The following is a 24,524-nucleotide window of genomic DNA, read 5'->3' on the forward strand; positions in this document are numbered from 1 at the left end:
TCCACTAGTTTGGATGTTTCCACTTTGTTTTAATACGTTGAAAGTTTGTTTTTTAAAAAGAGGTCATTCTTCTGTCGACCCTCATTGAAGCCACAGCGCCACCATCGTTTACAAGAGCAGAAACCCTGCATGGCCTCAGACTCGGAGCAGCTGATCCTCCTCCCAGTTCACATTCAGCTTCAGACCATTTCAGCCATGATGTCGTCAACCTCTTTTCAACGAGGCAACAATTTAAGGCTAAAACACATCACAGCGAGGACGTCGGGACACAGGCGCACACAGCAGCAACGACGATCGCACACAGAAACAGGTGTGAAAAATTCATATTCACTGCAAGATGGAGGCGACTGGAATAGCAAGCGCAGGCATCAGATAACGCCGCATGCTGATAAACATGACGGACGGGTTTGTGGTGTTAAAAGGGTTGCTGCCACGCTGCCTACCTTCTCTCAAAAGTGCTCCAAACACTTCACACAGCAAGCGTTAAGTGAGGAGACAGGATCACACAGTTAGCAAAGGCACACCGGTGCTGCAAACACATACCTACAGAAGCACATATTTTTGGCAAGAGTAGACCTGACAGCGTAATACTGCACCCTGGATCCCGTGGAGGAGTGAGAGCTCCTGAAGACCGTAATGTAATGATCATTGACAACAGAAGGCACGGCCATGTTCTAAGTCCCGCCGCTTTTGATGCAAATCAGAACGGAGATGAACAACAACAGGTTACCTGGAGAGGGAGTCCCACAATCCTTTGCTTTCGCTCGTCTCACTTAAAAGATCTTCATTCATCTTGTCTGCCTTCTTCTGGACCTGCATAGGGAGAGAGGATGTGAAAGCCTTTCCAGATAATCACACACTCTAAACGGTCGAGAAACTCACCCTGACTTTGATGATCTTGCTGTGGAAGCTCTTCAGCAGAACCACGACATCGCTGCCATCTGCGGGTGAGTCAGTGCCGTCATGTCTGCGGCGCAGAGATCCAAGTCAGGGTTGATGGAACAGTTCATTCAGAGAGCAGCAGTGTAGTTTCACCGCCACACGCAGTCCACAAATGAATTCAGCAGAATGTTGCATTTTACAAGAAAATTGTAAAATCACCATTGACGTCCATTGACGTCATGGACGTCAATGGTGGTGTGCCATTGAGGCACACCACCATTGAGGTGGTGTGCCTCAATGGCACACCACCTCAATGGTGGTGTGCCATTGAGGCACACCACCATTGAAGTGCCTCAATGGTGGTGGCCATGTTTCAAGAGGGTCACCTGTCACTTCCACACATTCCCACAGGTCAAACGGTCACAGTCTCTACAACAGTCAGAGGTCAAACTCCAGTCAGAGCTGAGATGTTGCCCGTCTGACCCCTGTCTTGTCCTCTTAAATGTTGCTGCTGACAAACTACACTGACACAACACACAGATACAGAGGTAGAATTCAGAAAAAAACACTTGTGGCATGGCGGCGGTAAGTGGGGCGGAGTCTTGACTATGCACGTTTGACTCTCACCGGCCGTCCATACAATATGAGCCTGTTGCGGTCACAAGGCTGGCGATGCGCACGATGAGCAGGTGAAGTGTGCCACAACACTCCCTAACCAGCCTGTTAATAAAATAAAATCAGCCTCCAAATGACTTGCTAACTCCATAATCACTGTATTGTGTTACAAAGGCAGTGATGTGTACTGAGAAGCATGAGCGACTCCTCCAGCAGAGGCGCGGGGGTCTACCATCCTGACAGGTATACCAGTGGAAAGGCTCGCTTTTCTGCCGTCAGGTGCTGCTTGAAGCTTCCATAAGGGGTTAACAACTTGGATTCAAATTGAACAGCGAGCGGCCGCCGGGTCACACTGACCACATTCATTGGCCGTCATCATTACCAGCAGTCAGCGCGGCATTATTTAGGCCACTGCTACTTTCCATCCAGACTGCATATACTTGTAGTTTTAATGAGAAAGTCTTTGCAGCATTGATTGTGAAACACGAGCTGTTCTCTGTAATTGTGTTCTGGCTGAGTGCGGAATGTGTTTTGGCAGGAGGAGACTGGGGGTGAAACACAAGGGAGCAACTTTGGACAGAGATGAGCAATAGGCCGTGTAACCGCGAGCCATTACAACCCTGCTGCTTACTAAAGACAAAAAGCTCACCTTATCACGAAGATGAATGCCCCCGACTCGCAGGGCACAGAGTGCATCTCCCCCAATTGCTCAAATGCAGTTTGTGTTTGGCCCCCCTCTGCTATCCCCGGTTCCACTCAGGCTTAAAGGTTTGTGTTGGAAAGCACCAGAGATCAATCTGTATCCCCGCTGTGAGAAGAAGAACTCGGCCGTCTCATTCATCGCTGTCAGAGCGCGGAGGAGCGGTGGCAGCGCTGCACGCAACAGGAAAGTGCAGGCTCAGGGGAGTGGAGTGCACAGACACTTCCCAACAGGCTCCGATCGGCCACCTAACCGGAGCAGAGCGCCGCTAACCACAAGAATAATGACACTGCCAAGGTGAAAAATGACATCACCTCTTAGCTTCACCTGGAGGATTGGGGGATAAATCTTGGCTTGTCTGATATGATTCCAGCGGAACCGAGGGCTGTATGTGTCCTAAATCTTGTGTGCAAAAGGCCAGGGAGGACAATATCTATGATCAGGGAAGCACTTAGCATTGTACGCTGTGGCGCCGGCACGCGAGGGATATAAGCTCTGACAGCAGGCAATTACAGTTCTTCACCGAGTCCGAAAGAAACCATCAAGTTTGTGAAACTACTTATGAAAAGGGTCTCCATTTATCGGGGAAGATGAAATAACACCGACGCAGGCTGCTGAGTATACATAACTCCTGACACCTACGCTGGTCTGAGTGGAACTGCGGCACTGCAGACGGAGGCAGAAGATGTGGCGCGGTGACCGGCTGAATCACTGAGGCCCCCTCCCTCCCACCTGCCCGTCTCTCCTCCCAGCTCCACACGAGTCCCTGCTCTCATCACAACCTTCATCCGCCACTGTTAGCAGCACTGCAGCGCCGCCGTGACTCAAACCCGAGCGCTGCGAGCGGGTGATGGCTTTAATGACGGCGGACGCTTGTGTGAGAGAAAGCGTGCGGCGACTCACGAGAGAATGTCGTAGATCTCCTCAGACCTGCCTTTTCGTAATCGCAGCGACCAGGCGCCAGGGTTGGCTTTCAGCTGAAAGTATCCCTGCAAACAAAACAGATGCACAGGCTTCACATTAAAATGCATTGAAAAGGCACAACCTTGTTCCAAAACAAGAACCAGCAGGGGAAACGTTTTTTCTATTTTTAAGATCAAAAAATGACGCAAGTATCTGTTAATTTAATCTCTAAACCAAGAGCGGTGGGTCCAAAGTCTGGCTGGGGGGCCATGAGTGGCCCAGGATAACATTCAGAAAGTGTTTGTCTCCCCAGCACATGTTCATCGTCTTCTACTCGCTCCTTTACAAGGTCGCATAGGGCTGCAGCCTATCGCAGCGACTCAGGACGAGAGGCACAAAGACAGACAAGATCAGGAGCCGCAAGAATGAGTGAACAAGAGACAGACAACTATAGATCCTAAGCTGGCGGAACAAGTGAACAGGAGAGTGAAATACTTCAGGAGCTGAAAGAATCAAGGACCTGAAGAAGTAGCACACAAGTGACTGACAGACTTGGATCATGAGACTGAAAAACAAATGCACAAATGAGTGCCAGAAACTTGGATCGTGACCAAAGAACAAGAGAACGATAGAAACTTGGCTCACAAGTCTGAAGATTGAGAGAGACACTTGGATCATTAGCTGGAGGAAGAAGTGAATGACAGAGCAAAAGACTTGGTTCAGGAGCCAGAAGAAAGAGTGAATGAGAGACTGTAAGAGACTTAGATTACAGACCCAAACAGTGAGTGACAGACCTGGATCATGAGACTAAAAAACAGGAGAGAGAGCAACAAATACATGAATAGTGAGCCAGAACAAGAAGAGAACAACAGAGTGAAGTGAAAGACTTGCTTCAGCAGCCGAAAGAACGAGTCAAGTTAGAGATCCTGGGAGACTTGGATCCTGTGTCGGAAGGAGGAGTGCACAAGTGACCGCCAGAGACTCGGATCAGGAGCCGGCAGAAAGAGACTTCTCACTTTAATCTGGTAAAGAACTGAAGTGGTTTAGGTGAGCGCACCCGGCTCCCATTCCAGCTTCACCGTTAATAGAGTAGTGTCAGGAAGTGTCACCTAAAAATGCCTGCCAAATGAGGTGCAGTCACCCCGGGTCTCTGTATGGCCTCTTACCAGGTTGGCCATGACGATCGTGTCATACATCAGCGGCTCCTGACTCGTGCCCAGCGTGAACTGGAGTCCGCGAGGAGGCTGGCCAGTCGACAGGTCAAAGCAGTGTCCTTCCACCAAGAGGTGCTCCAGCTCGTACTCCGCCGCCACGACCCCGCTAACCTACAACGGAGTGAGGAATCACAACAGTAACTCGGGCTGAGAAGAATGAGACGAGGCAGCGGTGGCAGAGAGGCAGCCTACATCTTGGAGGTGGATGTTGTCCAAGTCATGGGGGCTGCTCACAGCCTGCACCATCCAGCCCTCTGGAGTGATCATGTTCAGGGTGAGCAGAGGAGACTCTGGCAGCTCCGTGAAACGGGCGAGCGGTCCTGGAGACACGCTGTCGTTGGCTAGGAAAACCACATCAGGCTCCAGCACGAAGGAGTAAAAGCTGCAAACACAGACAATAAAAATATGCTCTGTCCTGGCTAGACTGACACACACAAAACAATCCGCCTCAGACATAAGCATTAGCACTTGTGAAATGTTGACGTGCTGCACAATAGTTCTGTTTCTGGGGCAGTGGAGACGGCTTCTGTTGCGACAGCTCGGCAAGTGCAGTCCCTTCCAAGTGAAAGTTGTAGTACTGTGAAGGGTTCTTAATAACTACACACCAAATCAGGCAGTTAATAATTCATCATTTGTCTCTGTCCTGAATAAAACATGAGTGAAGAAGTCTTGTGAAAATGGCACTATAAAGCGATTGATGACATCGGAGACAGAGGGAGAGCAAGTCGTTGGAAGACAAACAGAGATTATGAGTATGCAACACATGATGCCGCCTATAAGCGCTGCAGCAGTCGTACCTTCCCAGCCATGCTCCTCTGATGTGACACAATGGAGACGTGGCAGAGGTGCAGCCGCGTTCCCTTCAGTTTTCAGCAGAAAACCCATTGCCAAAAACACTATGAGTAGTTTCTCTTCGATCAAGTGTCTAGAGAGTGTCGATCACATGACACAACAGAAGTGGAGGAGGACTTGCTTCCAAGTTCAATTAAAAAAAACCTGTGTGAGGTCTCTAAAAGGAGCTGGTCATGTGACCGGACGAGCCAGTGACGCCATTAGAAACTAACCAAGCAGCATGAGCCGCTCACAGATCCCTGAGGAACTCTGTCAAATGGCTGGTAGCATATCCGTACCTGTTTATATCAAGGGATGCTAAAGAGCGGTTAGAAACCAGGTAAATATAAGGCTACACATCCATTCCATCAGACTGATGGGATCAACAATGACCAACTTGGGACAGTTTCCATAAGAAACAAAAAAAATAGTGAGTTTATTTCGAATCATTTTACATGGCTGTGTTTCATTTGTGTCTTTTTGCCCAGGTTTGATTGTTTTTCTTCCAAACCGCAGCACAGCCGGGACGCAAGCCGAGGCTCAGAGCAATAAGGTGGTGTTATTAAGTAGATTCCATCAGCACAGTAAAAAATTTACAAGGGGGCTAAGCGCGGCAGAAACTCTCGGTCAATGGTCAGAGGAGATACAAACAACCCAAACAGGAAAATTTAATTACTGCCGGAGGAGGAACTTACCTCTGGAGGGGCATCTCTGACAACTTGCCCCTGCAATTCATGAATATCTGCAGCCTCACATTAACCACTTGACTGAGCACCTGGAGCAACGACAAAAGCAGAGAGCCAGTCTGAGCACGTGCTGCCGGTGCCGTGGACACACTACTTCTCAGATGTTTTAATGAGCTGGAACCACGTCTCTGACCGCTCTGTCTTTCTGGGTTCCAACAAGTAAACATGAGTATTTGGGTCGTTCCAAAACAAATAAAGTGACGTTCCGATTTTCTGGTATTGAGCAGCTACTTTGCAGCATGAAAGGGAAAGCTGTCTTGTTTTCTTCCCCAAGAGCTCCTGAGCAGTGCCAGAAAATCTTCTCGATTGCTGAATTGCGGTGCTTTGTTTCGCACATTTGATGCACGTTATTTCATTTTGCAGAAGAACGTAGCACTGCGGTAACTTCCAGGGATGTACTACGTCACAGATGATTCATTCAGAGTCAGGAGTGCTCTCAAGAGAGGTTTCAGAGAGATGTGAGCAAGAGAATAAGAGAGAAATAGAACTCACCATCAGAAGGTGGGACATCTTCTGCGCCTGTCTTGTGAGCGGGTCGACGATAGCGACCACGTCGTAATAGACCTCATTCTCTCGCGGCGACAGATGGAGCACGCTGACAAGAGCAGAGCACAAATGAGGGCATTTTTAACCAGCATGGCAAGCAACGCGAAAAGAAGAAAGGTGAAAATATTGAGTCTAAAATAGTAGCTCGGTTCAGGAACTCATCCTACCTGTGGTTGACTTTGGTGAAGTGGACATCTTTCCTGGTCTCTCCTTTCGGGGCTGCCGCCAAGAGGGCGTCGACTTTCATGATCAAATCACTGGCTCTGAGGCAAAACAGTCGTAACATTTAGACCAAGACAAGGACCTCTTTCACTTAACACTTCATTGAGATATCTGTGAGGCAGGTGAAGAAGAGAGTGCAGCCAGGTGGAGGCAACTGGGAGCTGAGAGCAGCAGCAAGGGTGAAAGAGATGCCTTACTGGTCCAACGGCGGGTCTGCACTGTCATTACAACTCACACTTGACTATATCTCAACAAAAACAATGGAAAATAACCATTAGGGGTGGAACATTACACTGCATGATTCTTTCCTATGCTGCAAAAGTGCCGACAAGAACCATGATTTTATTTTAATAGAGAAAGAGCTACAGACAAAAATGGACACATAACACAAAAAGGGGGGGGGGTGCTTTAACAAACTGTACCGAGGAGTTTATATATATGTATATGTATATATATATATATATATATATCAGTGTTGTCAGAGTTAGAAGACTCAGACATGAAGATATTAAGGTAGTCGTCAGAAGGAAGGACCAGGTCTAAAATGAGTCTATCAGAGGGACATGAGGAGGAGACAAAGGTGGTTGTTTTGTGGAGAGAGTTGGACCGAGGATAATGGAGATGAAGAGGAGGAGGCGAGACAAGAAGATGATTCAGACAGGTAAAAGTGGAGGAGGCCGACTTGATGTGGCAACACTGAGGGGAAATGCCAAAAGCCAAAGAAGAAGATCTGACACCAAGTCTGTATGTTAATGCAGCCCAAAACATGTTTGGATCTCTTCTCAGGGCGCATATGAAGGAGGTTGAGATCAGAGTCACGTGTCGTACAGAAGGAACTTAAGTCTGCAGAGAGACCAGCACGGCAGGAGCAGGACCTGACCACGAGTGTGTGTGTGTGCACGGGTAAAGCAGTGAGATACATACTGTTGTGGCTTCCTCCCCATCATTTTAACTTTAGCTTGAACTTTCTCAGCAGCACTTTGCCGTGTAATCTTCTCCAGGAGCTGGAAATCCTCCACAGTAAACTCCTCTTGCTCTTCAAAGAGGCCGATGATCTAGAACACGGAAAATGATTGGGTTAGATCCCAATTCTTGCTATTCTTATCTCTACAGCCGACACGAGTGAAATAAAATGTGGTCACTCCAAAAGTCTTTCTGGCTGTCTGGGTTTTCTCTCGCTTCTATTTCGGGAATGAAGGCCCTTCACTGCAGCAAAATGATATTAATTGCGAGTGATATCTTAGAGGATGGCCTCTTTAGCAGTGGTTATTGTTAGGATATCTGACATCAGCCCTGTCCGCACGCCCACACAAAGCAGTCAGTGCCACCAGTGAGCTCCGGTGAGGGAAGCAGAGGCAGCGCTCCATGCTGACTTGCATCATTGTTGGGGATCTTAATTCAATTAAAAAGCCAGTGTGACTGCTGGTGCCGCACTCACCCTGCCATTGCTGATCACGGCTCGCTCGCCAGGCTTCAGCTTCAGCGCCTCACGACAGAAGAGCTGCTGACTGCGGATAAAATCCACTTCCATTGTGTTGAACTTCTTCTCAAATGCATCTCTGTCCATGCCCTGGAGCGCCACACAAAGTGTTTGTTTAGCACAAACAAAAGGATGAACAGTTGACTCATTCGGCGGTGTGAAATTTCGACTCTGGAACTGTCCAAAACCAAACCGCGCTCTGGCTGGAGAAAGAAAGAATGAGTAATGATAGGAGGGAAACGCTGATCAGTTATTCACAATAATATTGAAACCACCGCCGCGCTGCAAACAGAAAACATGGCGGCCAGAAACCAGGCTGTCTCCACGCACACGTGCCAGCATGAGACGAATCAATTTGTAATTAATACAGGAAACCTCTAATTAAACAGCAGCCATTTTTGTCCATAACAAATTAGGCGAGGGAGCGAGAAGCACTTGTGGAGTCAGGTTATTAGTTTCTCCAACATTTATCTCCTCCAGAGAACAGGTGAAATACCAATAATGTCAGCACAATCCAGTCAGCAACTCTGTCTGGCAGCCAATAATAAACCGGGTCCCATGACTCTCAGGCTCAGCTCGCACTACTCGCAATCTTTCTTTACCACTTCAGGAGCGTTTTCTTCTTATTGTCTGGGCCACACACGGCTGAGGAGAGGACGCTAGATTTCACTGTTGATGTGCGGGACTGAAATCACTAATAAGGGAAAGATCAACTTCTTAATTTGCCGGTGCCGGCAGATGTGTGCAGACAGGCTTCGCTGGAACAGAGTGACGGCTACGCTCGGCTGAGCGCTTCTTCGGTGCTTGGCTAGTCATCCAGCAATGCACACCTGGTATCCAGCAACAATTTAAAATTAAAGACACAGCATGTGGAGGCCGGCGCGTGCTGGCCCCTGTGATACATCAAGTGGAACTGACAGTCAGTGGGCTGCTCGCCTCAACATCCGCAGGCTGGGGAGCATCACGCGTGCTCCAAATGTGTTCAGTAAGCTGCTGTTCAGGGAGAGGAGGGGAGAAACGGCCTCATCCATCATCATTGCTTCAGACAGTTGCACTTGAATCAAGAAAGCCGTGGCAGATGAATCTCTGAGTTTGAGCAGATATGTCCATCAGTGTGGGGTAAAACTCCATGATTCAGTCCAGTGATGGCATTCAGACCGATACAGCAGCACATCACGATAATGTGGCCTCAGATACAACAGCTCTCAACATGATGGGGTTTCTTCATGAAAATAATAATCATATTTCAGCCAAATTGCAAGTAAAATACAAGACATTTTTGTGCTGTCAGAAATAGAAGCATTGCTCATGTTTTCAATGACAGTAATAATAATAAGAAACAGTAATTTATGGTGCACTTCCCATTTCCAAATTAAATGTATGTATGTAACACTATATTTGATGTTTGGTTTTTTTTTTTTAATGTAATTGAATAGATAATAATATATTATAATAATTATGATACGCAATATTATCGTATCACAGGCCAAGTGTCGTGACATATAATGTATCCCAACCCAAGTATCATGATGTGTATTATATCATGACCCAAGTATCGTGATGCATAACGTATCGTGACCCAAGTATCGTGATGCATAACGTATCGTGACCCAAGTATCGTGATGCATAACGTATCATGACCCAAGTGTTGAGATGTGTATCATATCGTAAGGTTCTTGCCAATTATCAACCCTAAATTCACAGACACATTAAATGGCTGATAATGTAACAAAATGAAAAAAAACAGGGCAGCAGCAGAGACCCAGCGCTCCCCAGAAACCTCCTGCACTTCTGGGGTAAAACCAAGGTGTTCCCAGGTGTCAATGCAGTGACAGAGAAATCGATCAATTCACTCTCCTTGAAACCCCATGAAACCATCACAAGTAATCAGTTTGAGTTTCTGGAGTTAAGGTCAGATTAAACTGTGATAAACAACCGATGACCCTCATAGTCATTCATTCTTTAATGATTTGTTTTCTGCTCAGCTCAGAGGTGAGGAGAGAAGATAATCTTTCCTGAGGAGCAATCGAAAAAAACCTGCACCTCCCCAGGAACTATAGGCTTCAGCATCTGGTATTTGCTGTCAGAACATCACTAAAACAGCTTGGTTCCTGGACCAACTCATGTTCCCACATCATGAAAAGAATCTGGTGCCCAAAACTTCTCATCATGGAGAAGTCACCTCAACTGGAGCAGTGGCTCTACTTCAAGTCTCTCCAGATTATCACCAAAACACTGAATGGGCTATTTTGTTCTTTTGGGTCACTACCCTGATCTAGTGAGAGCAGGTGGCGGTCTGGACATTGAAAACTAAAACAAGAGCTTTGTCTTGGTAGATATCAGACCCAGTTCTGACGTTTCCCAGCGCACATTAAATAGCAAAACTGATTCCTGAGAGAAAAGCAGTCACTTGTAATGGCTTTCTCTTCATGTAGGCGCCAGTTCTGCTTTCAAGCATCTCCAGTTTTACCAGCCATGTGTGACAAGAGAAAACGGAAATTGAACATAATTTAATCTCGCACCAAAAACGGTAGTGGATTGAAACAAACATTTTGCGGCAGTTGTAATAGCAAAAACGGCAATTCGCGAACAGAAAGAAATTAAATAAATGCAAATGAAATGTTCTTATCTCTCGTCGTGCACAAAACAGCCGAGCAGTCTCTAATCCCTTCTTTACCTGCATCAGTAAGTCCTTCATCTTGGTCCCCTGTTGGAGGAGCTGGCTGCTGTGCTCTTTCAGTAGTTTTTGCACAAACTCAGCCGCAGCCTTATTCTTCTGAGTGAGCAGAGCGGCCCAGATAGCCCGGTACAGCACCGTATTATCTTCCTGAGGTTTGCTGCCGGGATTATCTATCACCCCCACACGTACTCCGCGGTTGGCCTTCTGCAAACACGCACACAAATATCGCAGCCTCATGACAGGAAATAAATAAATATACATTCCTTTTCATCCACAGAATTCATGAGTCGCAGCAAAAAAAAAAAAAAAAAAAGAGGCTTTGTTTGTGTATGATATGTTAGCCTTCGTTACGAAAACATTTTGAAAGAAAACAGCACCCAACACTCACCATATGTTTTAGGGCATTTGAGAGCAACTTTCTTCCAGAGGCTTTTTGGAAATCTGCAGCTATCCATACAGTCACTGCACTCATCCCGCCCTCATCTGAGCCGGAAAAACACCAATTCACTGACTCAATCAAGCTCTCAAACAAGGCTCCGCAAATCTCCCTTACAACAGAGAGGAGCTTCGTCATCAGCCAGTGACTCAGAGTTGAGCTTCCTCAACGCTGTACAATCCACATTAAGCTTCTAGAACAGGTTTGTGTCTCACCATTATTAGTGAAGTATTTAATCCTCCTCGCCATCACCGCAGTTTTGTCTCTGGAGTCCAAGAATGAGAACATCGTTGTGTCCTCCCAGTCGTCCACAACTACAGGATGAGAAACAAAGAACCATGGGAGGGATTCATAATGCTTCTGATGCAGAGATATGTTTACCGGGAGATGCGGTGAAGTCCAGGAACTTCCGATCTGTGCTTAGGATGAGAGGATTCATCCTCGGAACCACGTTGTCCTGATCCATCAGATAATCCACCACATCAGAGCCTTCGGTTAACTGACCCTGTGGAAGAAGAGTCAGGTGTATTAACCGCTTAATGACAACAGCTATATCCAGGAGGGTTTGTTTTGACGTTACAGCTGCAGAATTCTTGTGCTTGTGCATCATGACAAGAATAATCAAACAGAGATGATGAATCTGAACTACTTTATATGTATACAAAAATGAACTTTCAGTCCTGGACTTCTATTCTTCAGTTTTTCTGCCTATGTATAAGCGTAATGTCTGGGTGTTTTCAGCTAAACTGGGTAGAGCTGAGAAGCTTTCGCACTCTCACTGATCAATACAGCGTGGTTTTGAGTGCGACACCTACTGAGCCTTATGACAAAAATTTCGTTACTCATTTTCTAAACCGGTTTTCTACCATATTTCTTTCTAAACTCTATTACCTTTTCTGGCATTAGTAGAGAGAACCTATTCTTTTTTTTCTCATCATGGAGCATGGCGTTTCAGGAGCGTGAACCTCACCAAAGCTTAAGCACAAAACAGATGCTCCGTAAGTGCATCAGGGACTCACGGCTAACACAAGAGCAGCTATAATTGTGACTCTGTCCTTTCACGCCTCCATGTTCACCATAACGTTGCACTCATTGGCCCCAACAGGAAGCATCAGTTAGGGTGTTGGAAAAGTCATATCCTACCATAAAAACGGCCCTCTGAAAGGAGGTGGTGGTGTCCATAATACGCTGCAAGATGATGCTCTCAAGCTCGTCGGGATCCATCTCATCTGGACTCAGAGGCACTCCGTTAAATAAAGCCAGCGGCAGAGCACCGAGGCCACTCTTTCTGTAGAAGGCTTCACCATCCTGGCAGTAAAATCAGCTACATCATTGTGCTGCAGCGCAACAATTAAATCAAGTTGGAGTGTATTCCCGCACCTTTCTTCTATCATCGTACTCTGATTCCAAACCCAGAATCCGCTCAGCACTGGCTTTAGGGAAGTTTCTCTTCAGGTACGCGACGACGGTGTCGGCAGACAGCGTCTCCCCGACGTCCACTCTGTTGTAGAACTGAAGGATTGATTCATGCAAGATCAGACTGAGTAAATCTCCATCAGTGACAGTAACTTAACTCCAAGTGAAACCCTGACACCACACCTATCAAGTGATCACATTCAACGTGGCCAATGCTGATGAAACTATGGCACCAGAAGATGCAAGGAGTGCATCGGAGTCAGTGCCCCAGTAAGCCCAGCAATAACAGCGATTTATCTCCTGTACTCACCGAGACCATTGACACCAGAGCCTGGGACAGATCATACTCGTCTGCAATGTAATTGAGTAGTCGGTAAAACCCAACCCCCGCATCAGCGAATCCATCAATCTCATCCTCCGTGTTGACAACAAACACAAATCCAATTCTGCAAAAAGTAGATGAAACATTTGCAGAAATGAGACTCTTTAATAAAAATAAAGCGGAGCAGGGCCAGAGTGCGCTGAGGAAGGACGTTACCTGAGAGGGATTTTGTGCTTGTAGAATAAAGCAGCCAGTTTCACCAGACCCACAGTCTCCTCCTGGACCGGATCCAGGACCAACACCTAACCAGCGAAACAATGAGAATGTCACATGTATGATTAACGGAGAAAATCCATGGTTGAATAGGAGAATGGGCAGGTTTTTGGACTGGAAACTAGACACACTCATTTTAGGCACAACCTGATAAAGGAACCATATTTTTCACTCCTGCTTTCCACTGTAACTTTGTTAAATTCACACCCCTGGCTACCACCGAAAGAAGCTTTGTGCGAATCCAAGGTTCAGCTCTATGCAAACGTTGCCTGTGCGGGTCAGGTCATGCACTCCAGCCGGACAAATGAAGAGACGGACCACTGCTGGTTGGAGAGAGGTTTACCTTTCATAATTAAAACTTGTGTTTTTATCTTATTGTAATTCAGCTTCCCATTTCACTATAGTTTTTTGGGGGGGGAGTGTGTGATGACAGCGAGCAGTGTGACTAAAACAGTGTGACCCTGGTCTCACATGCTTGCTCAGTATTTGCACGTGCGCTTGGTGGAAACACAGAATTGTCACTCTTCTCTCAACAATACTAGCATTACAACAGGCAAAAAAGGGGGGGGATGCTTGTTAAAAACAATCAGAGCTCCAAGTCGTTGATGACAGTAACTATAACAAACTTTAAAAGTCAGTCAGAAAAACATCAAATATGGGGTCAAGCATAGACTCCAGGATCCTGATCTCTTTAAACACTGGACACATACGTCCCTGCAATTCAAATGTACCCCAAGATGCTTTCATTAGACATTTCATTATTCATTGATATCGTGTTTTATTGCTACTTTTACTTCCAAAATCCAGTACAGCATCTTTCACCATTGCTAACAAACTGGTTCAATACATTCAACACGTATCTAATCCATTCACTGCAAATACCAAAAATTCTTCACATGAGGAGGAGGGAATACGACAGGAAAACTTGGCCATGCCATAAAAGGATGAATGAAGTAACTAACGTAAGAGAAGTTTCTAAGGATCGAGGTCTGTTTAGCACTTAGTTCATGTTGACAAATGGAATCCAACACACACGCTGTGGACTCACCAGGCTGAAGAGATTGCGGCGGATCTGTCGAATGACACCGGGGAAGGTTGCTCTGAGCAGCTCTTGCAGGCCTGCAGGCCAGCTGCTGTACTGTGGGTCATTTTCAATGTCGTTCATCCACTGAAAAACAGGTCCACACCAAAAATTACAGTGATTCCCTGGAAGTCTAACACTGCAATTTTGTTTTTTTTAATGGAATGAAAATTTGAATGAGCAATCAGCCCCTCAGGGTCAAAAGCAAATACTAGTAAACCTGTCATTCCATATGGAATTTGAAGCCATATTTCGAAACATTGCGTGCATTGATTGATCAGTTCGGACAAGGAGAGTTCATATGGAGCCAGTGGAGTCATATCACGTACCTAGGAACACCATTCCAGGAGTCGATGAAAACGAAGAAAGCTAACGCACTGAACCACAACAGACTTTGGCCCTCAGCCCGCTCTGCTACTAAAGCTAATGTCACATTAAAACGGTGCAGCATGGAGGGAGTCTGTCAGCGGAGAGTTTGGCACGTACAGTCATCTGACTGCCATCCATCAATTATCTCTCTGACAAATCTGCCCTGCGCTCTCCGCTGCGGTCCACGCGGCAGCTGTCTCGGATGAGTGAAAGCGCCACTTCTTTCTCCATCTCTCATGCTTGTTCCGACACAAAGGCAAAATGGAGGCGTTTAAGGCTTCATGAGGTTCAGCGTGCATAATTAACTAATTAATTTTTAACCAGCCAAACCAGTCCGTCTGGAAATCCAACGCAAGCACTTTCATGGGAACAAAACTGAAATAAGATTTAATGCACCCCTGAAAATTACATTCTGCTGTCTGAATTGAATCTTTTCATCCGCGCTGCTGGAAAGAATCTAATATGGAGAGACTTTTGAGGGATTTAAATGGCTCACATAAAGCACAACTGACTGACTGAGTTTGGGCTCTATGGTGCCCCAGCAAGCATGTCAAATGTGAAACACAGTCGCCCATGGATTGTTGAGTTCGATTTCTGACAACATCCTGCCGAGCAGCTTCAGTCGAGCCACCTCTTTTCTAACGTAAAATCATTCAATAGAAATGGGGTCTTGATATTAACTCAGAAAGACCTGTTGTGGAAGGATGGCTGTTTGGGCTGCTAAGATAGTGACTCTATATTTTCTATGAAATTATTAGAAAATGTACAAGGACAATTAGGACTGTGGCTCCTACACAAAGAGAAGAAGCAGGGTGAGATCGAGACAAGTCGAGGATGCTCAGGTTTTCATGTAGAGTGACTGGCCCACTCGGTGGAGGTCTGTGTTTTGAGCTTTTATTCTACTACTGTTTCCATCCCCACTGAAATCTCCACTGGAATGCAGCTCCGCCTTTAACACGACCAAGGGGCCAGTCAGGAGGAGAGTGATACAGAAATGTTCCTCAGGGTTCAACACTTTAAATGTGGAACTTCAAATGCCACTTCGAACAGCAGAAGACAACAGCATCTTCAAGAGTTCAGGATTACAGAAGAATATCTACACATTCTCACTTGTTATTTATTTATTTTTATTATGAAGATTATTTCATTTATACTTGTTGTATTGCTGACTGATTTGTACTTTATGAAGCAGTCTTTTTGCATCAGTGTCCAATTTTATTTTAACATGTTTTATTGATGAATGATGCAAAATGAAATATAATGAATGAAGAGGATATATTCGAATGGATACATGTGGGCCGTCTAATCCCCTCCACCAACAGTGTCATTCAAGTTAAAAAAAAAACATCCAGCAGCCAAGTATTATGGAGACAAAGTAAAAAAAAATCACCGGCTCATTTCAGTGGAAAGTAGTGACTTGACAGAGGGGATAGTGTACAGGCTTTTTTAAACACCTTTTATTTGCCACAGATCTCCGATTCTCAAGGTTGTCGCTTGTGAAAGCTTGTTCAGTGCATCTGCCCTAACACATCAGTAGGCCTTCCTCCAGCCTAAAAGAGGTCATGTTTTCTAGAGACCTATGTATCAATGAGATCTGAGATCTGGTGGAAACAAAACTCACCAGTATGGAAGGATGTCTGATGTCCAAGGCGTAGCTGTCAGTCACGGGGTTCACTGGTAACCTCAACAGATTGCCCTGATGCTCTCCTTTAATCCCAAGGTTGTGAAGACCCTCTAAGATTCTGGCCTCCCCTCTGAGGACCTCCAAAACACTGCCAGCAAACAGAACCACGGGAGGCTAACATCAATGATCGCCAGCCTTTGACTGAGCAGGTCTGCTGGAGAGAAGCTTCCTGTAGTGGGTACACGCAGGACACTGCCTGCCCAGCTGTGTCCTTACCTGAAAGGATTGTGAATATCAAGATCAATGTGCACTCCATTGATGAAGAGCTCCCCGTCGCCGGGCTGGACACCGATCGTCTCGCTGAGATGCTGAAAGGGCAGACGCACAGTTTAGTTGAATGTCAAATCTGCCGAGCGTCTTCTCACAAACTAAAATACAAGTCACACAAAACAGCCGTAACTGTAACCTAAAATACACCGCACATGGGTTGGAAACTCGTTCTATAAAACTAAAATGTGTTAAATGTATCTATCTCTTCTCATCAATTGCCACCACATCTTTAGTTCTCCTCAAAAATGATATCTCACCTTTTGGTTCTCCTCAATTTCTTTTCTCATTTCCTGCTTTACAGCCACTCGCGTCAGTGATCTGTGGGAACAGTAAAACACGTACAGTCGCCATCAGCTTTTACCGCGTCCCCGGTCAGCAGTAAAATGCCAGTTTTAATCTCCAAAACCAGAGGGGCTCTCGAGATGGTATGTTAGTGGTCAATTCCCTGTAAACATTCAACGCTTACTCAGCAGCTCTGCACTTATTGCATGCTGCCTGGGCCAATACAAGGGAACTTTTGAGAGGCCATAGTGGGTTTGTCTGGACGACATGGGTGGAGCTCATATCGCTGGCCAGTGTATCAGACCAACCATCAAATAACGGAGTCATCATCTCACCTGGCTTTGGTCGGGAAGTTTTGACTGAGGTCCCGCATCAGCTTCAACGCGTCAAACTTGGGCACCGACAAGATCCTGGCAGCTGCTTGGAAGCTGAGATCTGCGGCCGTCAATCAGTGGAACGGTGCAGAAGAAATGAATTGAGAATGAAATTGGCTGCGGGAGACGTTTCATGTAATGATCACTTCAATAAGACACAGCCCGCAGTTCAAATCCACATCTATGGGCTCCGCGACGCCAGTCCAGAGGAGTCTCTCTAATGAAGACGAATTCCACTCTGAAGTCAATTACCAGACCAAATGAAGAAATAACTTTAAAAACCTTGCAGTGAATTATCAAGAGCAGCTGACCCAGAGGCGTCTCTTTTCTGAAAGCTTCTGTTTCTTATGCATGTTCTGCTGTGTTCTTATCGATAGCAGAAGTGTGCTGAACTACCCTCACACAGACGTCAACGATAACTTCCATTTCACTTCCTGGCGTAATAAGAGTGAGAGTTTGGGATTTAGGAGCACAACAAGCCTCAGTGGTTGCAGTACTTTATGGGACCTATAATGTGATCGAGGGGCAGCGTTTGACCAGGGGCCAGTAATAATGGTCTGCAATTCATTTTAGCCATATTCCTCCACCGGCAGTCGTCCATGAGCCACACAAAACATCCACATCCTCATGAATCATTCTGCACTAAGCAAGGAGAGCTATATAATAAATAAATAAATAAAAAGGGCTGACATTTTAATTTTGATTAATTAATTGCACGAGAAAACACAATTCATTGATGCAAAACAAATCAGATTAATCACAAGGAAATTTTCTTTTTTCAGAGGCCAATTCCACCACATTATCTAATGTGATCTCATCACCAAAACAGCTACGACGAATGAGATTCAATGAGCCAATGTTCTTCGCACGTCATGCAGTAAAGAGCCGCTCATCTTCGAAGCACTTCCACCCAGACGGACGGACTAAGCTTAAATCTGATCGTTCTGGTATGAAATATTAAAATGACAAATTTCTCTAATGAAGTCCCACCTCGGGTTTGAATATAACTACTCTAGATCCACATTCATGATAAGGGTCCAGTCATGAACGCACCTTGCAGCTCCCACACTTTGAGAGGCGCCATGTCATTGGTGCTCTCCATGAGATGCTTCCGAAGCTCCACCAGTTGCTCCTTGAGCTCAGGGTGAGATTTCCTGGAGAGGACAGACGCAGGAGCGTTCTAAAACCGTGTTCTGAGCCGGCCAGGAGCAAGCCCAGCAAAGACTGGTCTGATGTTGAGGTCTGGTTTCTTACTTCAACTTCCCAAAGAAGAATCCTTGAACTTCATCAGCATCCTCGTCGTCCGTATTTATCGCCGTCTTTGAATCTGTGAACGATTTGTTCTAGTGAGACTAAACCCAGATATAATAGATGGAGTCACAGACTGACCTTTCACTTTGGTGTCATCCACTGCTTTGTATTCGGTGCTTTTGATCGCCAACTCCACTCCAAAGCCGGATAAATGCATCTTTTGTGCCTTCGGACTCTGTTAAATGAAACCACCATCACATTTTCATAAACCACTCGGCTCGAAAGTTTTACTGCCTTTCTACATCTGCAACAACTTCCTAGGATACGTTTTTCTCCTGACATTTGCTTTGGCGTACTAGTCAATCGGAACATTGTTCCGTCTCCCACAATCCAACTCCAAACTGCAAAAAGAGCCAGAGGTTTCTGAGTCGGAAAAGTCGGTCGTACAAAAAATGTCTGGGGGCAACTTTCATCTGCTGAGCTGTGATAATAGCAAATCGTGTTAGTGATCTAACTACAGCTGCTGGTGTCGCCTTAAATTCTGCCAGGTTTTTGTGAGGAGTTTTGATAAGGGAAATAAGAAATGGTCTGAAACGGCCGCCAAACTCGAGGCCCCGGGGCCATACATGGCCCATCACAACATTGCGCAGACTGCCACAGGTTGAATGAAAATATTACAGTTAGGGATGTCCCCATACCAGCCGGAGTATTTTGCTGTAGTCAGCACCAGATGCCTCCTTCACTATATTCCATGGATACAGTTGCATAGTGGGTTTTAACAGAGCTGTCAAGTAATAAGGGGGATCGCAGGTATGCAGAGTAGGCGGGTAGGTACCCCCAGATGTAGGTACTCACCGGGTGGACCTCTACTCTGCTTCAACACAGCAATGGTTGTATTTTATACGAATCTCCGCACCGAGGATCGCGGGAGGGACTGCAGCTCGACGTTTGGATTGTGCTTTTAACACCAGAAACTCAGCAGTTGACAGTGTTGATCTGATGAGATCCAGCCCTGCGACTGACCGGATGAGATTGATCAGCTGATCTATGACTCGCTCTAGCTGCTGCCAGACAAACAACTCAGACGCTAGAGGATTTTTTTTGACACTAGTAGTCCCAGATACTCTGATTTAAACTGATGATCTGCGCTACCCCGCGCTCATTCATGGTTATATTACGGCGCAGCTACTTCCTTCCATGATGGTGCTTCAACTATCGCGTGTGGTCCTGGAATGTAACCCTGCGATAAATGAGGCAGCACTGTATACGTAAAGCAGTAAGCAGTATCAACAACCACTCAAATTGCAGTGCTTGTACTCTCTGTTGTGTTGTGCCAGGCATGAGTTTGGACAACCATGGTGGGGTCTCAATTGTAATAGGCCTCGGTGTTCTCCCAGAGGAGCTGGAGCTGGAGAGAGGGGAGAATTTGCCTTTTTAGGACCTCAAATGAATGAGCTGTCTCTGGAAAAAATCATCCACAAAAACACTAAACCAGACTAAACAAAAGAGGGGGCACAGGCCACTTATTAAACCCAGCAGCTGGAACTAAAGCAAGCATAATGAAGTTAAGTACCTTTCTGTGATGAGAAGAATGTACTGTAACTTTCGGAGTAACAGCCTATATACAGTCGCTTCCTTGCTGCCTATTTAATGAAACACTGCTTGTGTGGTCACGAAGGCAACATAACTGAAGGTCAAGGTGAGGACAACAATAAGGGTGCGGCGAATTCAGTCGAGACAAAAGAGAGAGACGTGACATGCTTTTTGAACAGAATGAACGATAACTATCGAATGAAATCTGTGTTAATTCAAGTGAATTTAAAGCCGATTTAGGGCACATTGTGACAGCAGAATAATCCAGTCAGATAACTGAAACACATGCTTCCTCATTCATTCTCGCAGACAACCTTGATTCTTCCTAACAGACCATTTCTGCCCAGATGTCTGACGCATCTTTAAGAGCTACTAATGGTGGTTTTAGTAAATATGAAGTAGTTCCAAATCTCACTTGCTTTGGCAATTGGAGACTGAGATTTATCAGTATTGACCTCTGACACGATATTCAATCCTCCGCACCAGCCTCTCACAGGTACAGTCAGAGACGATTCTCACTCGCCGTGTTTTTCATCACAACACGTCACGAAAACAAGGAAGTCAAGCTGATCACATTACTTGCGATTGAGTTTAAAAAAAAAAGCCCATCTTTGACGCACAGTCTACCATGCAGGCATCCAAGTAAAAACAAAGTAAATTGAAGGTCTGCACTTAGATTATATTAAACACTTTGTATATATTGTTTGTCATTTATTTTGCTTTACAAGTAGCAGTGTTTTCTATACAGTGTTGTTCAGTATTACTGTCATTTAATAGATTTGTGTCATTAGTACAAAAAACAGTGACTTTTGTGTGTGACAAACAATTGGCAAAAAAACAGTATCTGCCAAAAAAAAAAAAAAAAAAGACGACCGGTGCTCCCCTACAAAATAGCAAATTTGTCCAAACAAAGTATTGCTAAATACAATATAAAATGAGCGCACTCACCGCGACGTAATGCCGGAGGACATAAACCAGCGAGCCGGCTGCCGCCCTCTCCGACAGCATCTTGTGGAAAGAGGTGAACTTCTTCGTTCCTATCTCCGCGTACAGGACCACGACTGGCACTTCCGATTTATTGAGACCAGGATAGATGTGATCGCTCTTGTACAGATAAGGTTTGGATCTGTAAGCCATTTAACACGAGAGGTGATCAGGTGCACCACGTCGTTTAAATATTTGTATGCATCGAAAAATAAGATGCAGCTAAAGCATTGTTGGTCCCGACTTCACCTGTCTGAAGCTGCCTTCAAAAGCTTCTTCATGTTTTTTGTGCTGCAGCTATGTTGGCCATGGATGGAGACAAAAGCAGGGCAGTCCTCGGGTGGGGGTTCATCTTTCGCGATCTGGGAAGAAAAGCCTGAGCTATCATGACCTGACAGTGTGTGCCGCGGTCAACGCTGTAAACATGCAGCGCCAGGTTTGACAGTGGTTGCTCTTGGAAAAAATGTTACTTCAGGTGAAAGCAGAAATGTTTGCGTGTTCGTACTACAGACCATTAGTGCCACCAATTAAAGCCGCACATGGCTGGCGAGACACACAATGAGTAGCTGTGTCGTGCGCTTTCAAGATAAAATCTTCAACTGCAACCCACCTGCTGGGACGCGTGGACAGCAGGAGAATAAAACCGCAGGCCGAGAGCAAATTTCAGCAGATTTACTTGAAGATCCGTGAGGAACTGTCCAGCCTTCTTAATGACCAGGTTGTAGTACGAGCGGACCGACTCTGCAAAGCAAAGCAAATCAATATTAACAAGAAGTGTGGTGCAGGCAACATGGTGCAGAAGTTATTAGAAAGCGTTAAGATAGCGCACGTTGTGTGCAACCGTCTAATGACTTACCTCCTTGCTTGTATACGGTGAGCTCTTTCACTGTATCAACAAACTGCCAGAATTTCTCATTCCCATCTTCTCCAATAAATTCACTGTAGAGACAGGAGTCACAATAGTGCAGCAAATCTGAGTGCAATGAGACCAAGTCAGTGATGATTATTAATTGTCTTCTTTTCTTCGCTCCTCTCCCACAAGTCCTGGGCCATCATGTTCTCCTCCATCACGGACCTCATCTTCCTTCCTTTATTTGCAACATTCTTATTCCAACACTGTCTCTCCAAGCTTCTCCCCTTATCCCTCTGATAAACTCATTCCTGATCTTGCCCTCTTCACACCCCTTCATCTACGCCCCATATCACCACTCTTTTCCTGTCTTCCTCTCATAGTTTGCTGTCATTCTCCAGGACTATGTCATCAACAAACATCATGGTCCATGGGGACTGTTTTCCAACCTTCTCACCACCATCTCACCAAAGTCACATGAGTCTATGGGACTTATTCCCTACATGACTGCATGCTACTGCTCAATGATGGTGACCTCTCACCTTTACCCCATCTATCTTAGCATGATCTCAACCACTGAATGATCCATCCATCCATCCATCCATCCATCCATCCATCGTCGCCCGCTTATCTGTTGCCGGGTCGCGGGGGCAGCAGCTTCAGGAGGTCACGCCTAACGCCCTTCTCCTGAGCGACATCCACCAGCTCCGACTGGGGAATCCCGAGACGCTCCCGGGCCAGCGTAGAGATATAATCTCTGGGTCGATCCCGCGGTCTCCTCCCAGCTGGACGTGTCCAGACACCTCCAAAGGGAGGTGTCCAGAGGGCATCCCGATGAGATGCCCGAACCACCTCAGCTGACTCCTCTCAATGTGGAGAAGCAGCGGCTCTACTCCGAGCCTCTCCTCAGTGACAGAACTTCTCACCCTATCTCCAAGGGAGACGCCTGCCACCCTTCGGAGAAAACCCATATCAGCCGCTTGTACCTGGGACCTTGATCTCTCGGTCATGACCCAAAGCTCATGACCGTAGGTGAGGGTCGGGACGAAGATTGATCGGTATATAGAGAGCTTTGCCTTCTGGCTCAGCTCTCTCTTATGGACAACAGTGCGGCAAAGGGATTGCAATACCGCCCCTGCTGCCCCAATTCGCTGACCAATCTACACATCCCTAATCCCCTCACATGAGAACAACACCCCGCGATACTTAAACTTCTCCACTTGAGGCAAGATCTCAGTCCCAACCTGGAGAGAGCAATCCATCTGTTTCCGGTTGAGAACCATGGTCTCGGATTTAGAGGAGCTGATCCTCATCCCAGCCGCTTCACACTCGGACGCAAACCGATCCAGCGTGAGCTGTAGGTCACGCGATGATGAAGCCATCAGAACCAAATCATCTGCAAAGGATAGAGACTGGATATTCAGGCCACCAAACCGCAAACCCTCCTCACTGAATGAACCAACTTTTATATTTTTGGTTCCTCCTGCTCCTCCAGGGTGCAGGGGAGCCGCCATGAGGGGCAAAGGACACAGTGGTCAGGTCTTAAGTTGCAAATTTAGTCACCAACAGAGGGTGTACGGACAACTTAAAACAGATGATGTAGACCAGTCATCAAAAATCTCAACACTCACCTTGTTTCCAGAAGGAAGGGGGTCATGTCCCACTTGGCTTTCAGGCTGGCAGTGACACTTTTCGATGCAGATGTGAGGTGTGGAGCAATGAGCAGCAGCAGAACAAAAACAGCCCTCATGTTTCTCAAAGCAAAGACCTACAATACGAGGACACAGCCGCTACTTTTAGCCCAAATGACTCTCTCAGAGGTGCCAGACCGTGCCACGTAGTTGCGGCGAGATTCTTGGTCGGCCACAATAGCGGCAGCAATTAAGTCGGAAGCAATCGGAATCCAATAGAAATGTGAGATATGGTTATACACTGTTTAATATCATTGACGTCACATCTCACGAGTCAATTACAAATATAAAACTTTACCGTTCACGAGATTCACAAAACATATATTGATGGCGAGAGCACCAACTAATCATACTAACTGACTTGATAAGGGCGTCCAAACAATACGGGTAATAAAGTCCGTGTTACCATTTATAAACCTCTCACCCTGTTTGGGACGCATTCACACAGAGCAGCGGGGCTAACAGCCGACCGTGTCAGTGGCAACAGACGTGGCTAGCGAGATGCCTTACTGGTTCCACTCCTTCGAACAGTTATACCGTCACAGAATGGGCGCTGTCAATACTCAAAAACATTTTTAAATTGTGACGAGCTATGGTTTGAATACGGCAAACGCTGATTGTTGAATAAGAAAAGCATATTTGAATCATTTTCTTCAGGCATCTGCGGAGTCACCTAATAAACATGACGCCGCAGCATAACTGTTTTCCCACCAGTAGTTAAAATTAAATCAGAGTCTTTCTGCTAAATGCACGGTAACTCCCTGCTTCCGTTTTAAATACCATCATAAAAGATAGGACACGTTATCTTTATTTTTGTTTTATTTTTTAG

At 46.0% G+C, this 24,524-nt stretch overlaps 1 protein-coding gene across 4 annotated transcripts in view; it reads right to left on the reverse strand.

Moving 5' to 3' along the window:
- Nucleotides 1-24,167, reverse strand: part of uggt2 (UDP-glucose glycoprotein glucosyltransferase 2) — a 33,717-nt gene extending 9,550 nt beyond the window's left edge. Inside the window, exons 1-33 of one of the 4 annotated variants that reach the window (XM_053877964.1) lie at nt 23,636-24,167; nt 22,011-22,093; nt 21,765-21,895; nt 21,404-21,516; nt 21,119-21,296; nt 18,716-18,812; nt 18,581-18,653; nt 18,380-18,480; nt 17,288-17,387; nt 16,928-16,988; nt 16,617-16,708; nt 16,338-16,488; nt 14,315-14,434; nt 13,210-13,295; nt 12,982-13,117; nt 12,636-12,767; nt 12,399-12,563; nt 11,637-11,760; nt 11,471-11,569; nt 11,208-11,302; nt 10,817-11,023; nt 8,098-8,229; nt 7,584-7,714; nt 6,605-6,700; nt 6,384-6,486; nt 5,841-5,920; nt 4,507-4,696; nt 4,267-4,425; nt 3,101-3,186; nt 883-967; nt 731-813; nt 544-624; nt 444-467 (exon numbers count right to left, since the gene is read on the reverse strand). In XM_053877964.1, the coding sequence (XP_053733939.1) occupies nt 444-467; nt 544-624; nt 731-813; nt 883-967; nt 3,101-3,186; nt 4,267-4,425; nt 4,507-4,696; nt 5,841-5,920; nt 6,384-6,486; nt 6,605-6,700; nt 7,584-7,714; nt 8,098-8,229; nt 10,817-11,023; nt 11,208-11,302; nt 11,471-11,569; nt 11,637-11,760; nt 12,399-12,563; nt 12,636-12,767; nt 12,982-13,117; nt 13,210-13,295; nt 14,315-14,434; nt 16,338-16,488; nt 16,617-16,708; nt 16,928-16,988; nt 17,288-17,387; nt 18,380-18,480; nt 18,581-18,653; nt 18,716-18,812; nt 21,119-21,296; nt 21,404-21,516; nt 21,765-21,895; nt 22,011-22,093; nt 23,636-23,754 (3,713 nt within the window). In that variant the 5' untranslated portion in view covers nt 23,755-24,167. The remainder of the gene's footprint in view (nt 1-443; nt 468-543; nt 625-730; nt 814-882; nt 968-3,100; nt 3,187-4,266; nt 4,426-4,506; nt 4,697-5,840; nt 5,921-6,383; nt 6,487-6,604; nt 6,701-7,583; nt 7,715-8,097; nt 8,230-10,816; nt 11,024-11,207; nt 11,303-11,470; nt 11,570-11,636; nt 11,761-12,398; nt 12,564-12,635; nt 12,768-12,981; nt 13,118-13,209; nt 13,296-14,314; nt 14,435-16,337; nt 16,489-16,616; nt 16,709-16,927; nt 16,989-17,287; nt 17,388-18,379; nt 18,481-18,580; nt 18,654-18,715; nt 18,813-21,118; nt 21,297-21,403; nt 21,517-21,764; nt 21,896-22,010; nt 22,094-23,635) is intronic. The other 3 variants (XM_053877965.1, XM_053877966.1, XM_053877967.1) reach the window with 3 other exon arrangements.
- Between the last annotated feature and the right edge of the window lie 357 nt (nt 24,168-24,524).

The sequence above is a fragment of the Synchiropus splendidus genome, chromosome 10 (genome assembly GCF_027744825.2).
Source record: "Synchiropus splendidus isolate RoL2022-P1 chromosome 10, RoL_Sspl_1.0, whole genome shotgun sequence".
NCBI classification, from domain to species: Eukaryota; Metazoa; Chordata; class Actinopteri; order Syngnathiformes; family Callionymidae; genus Synchiropus; species Synchiropus splendidus.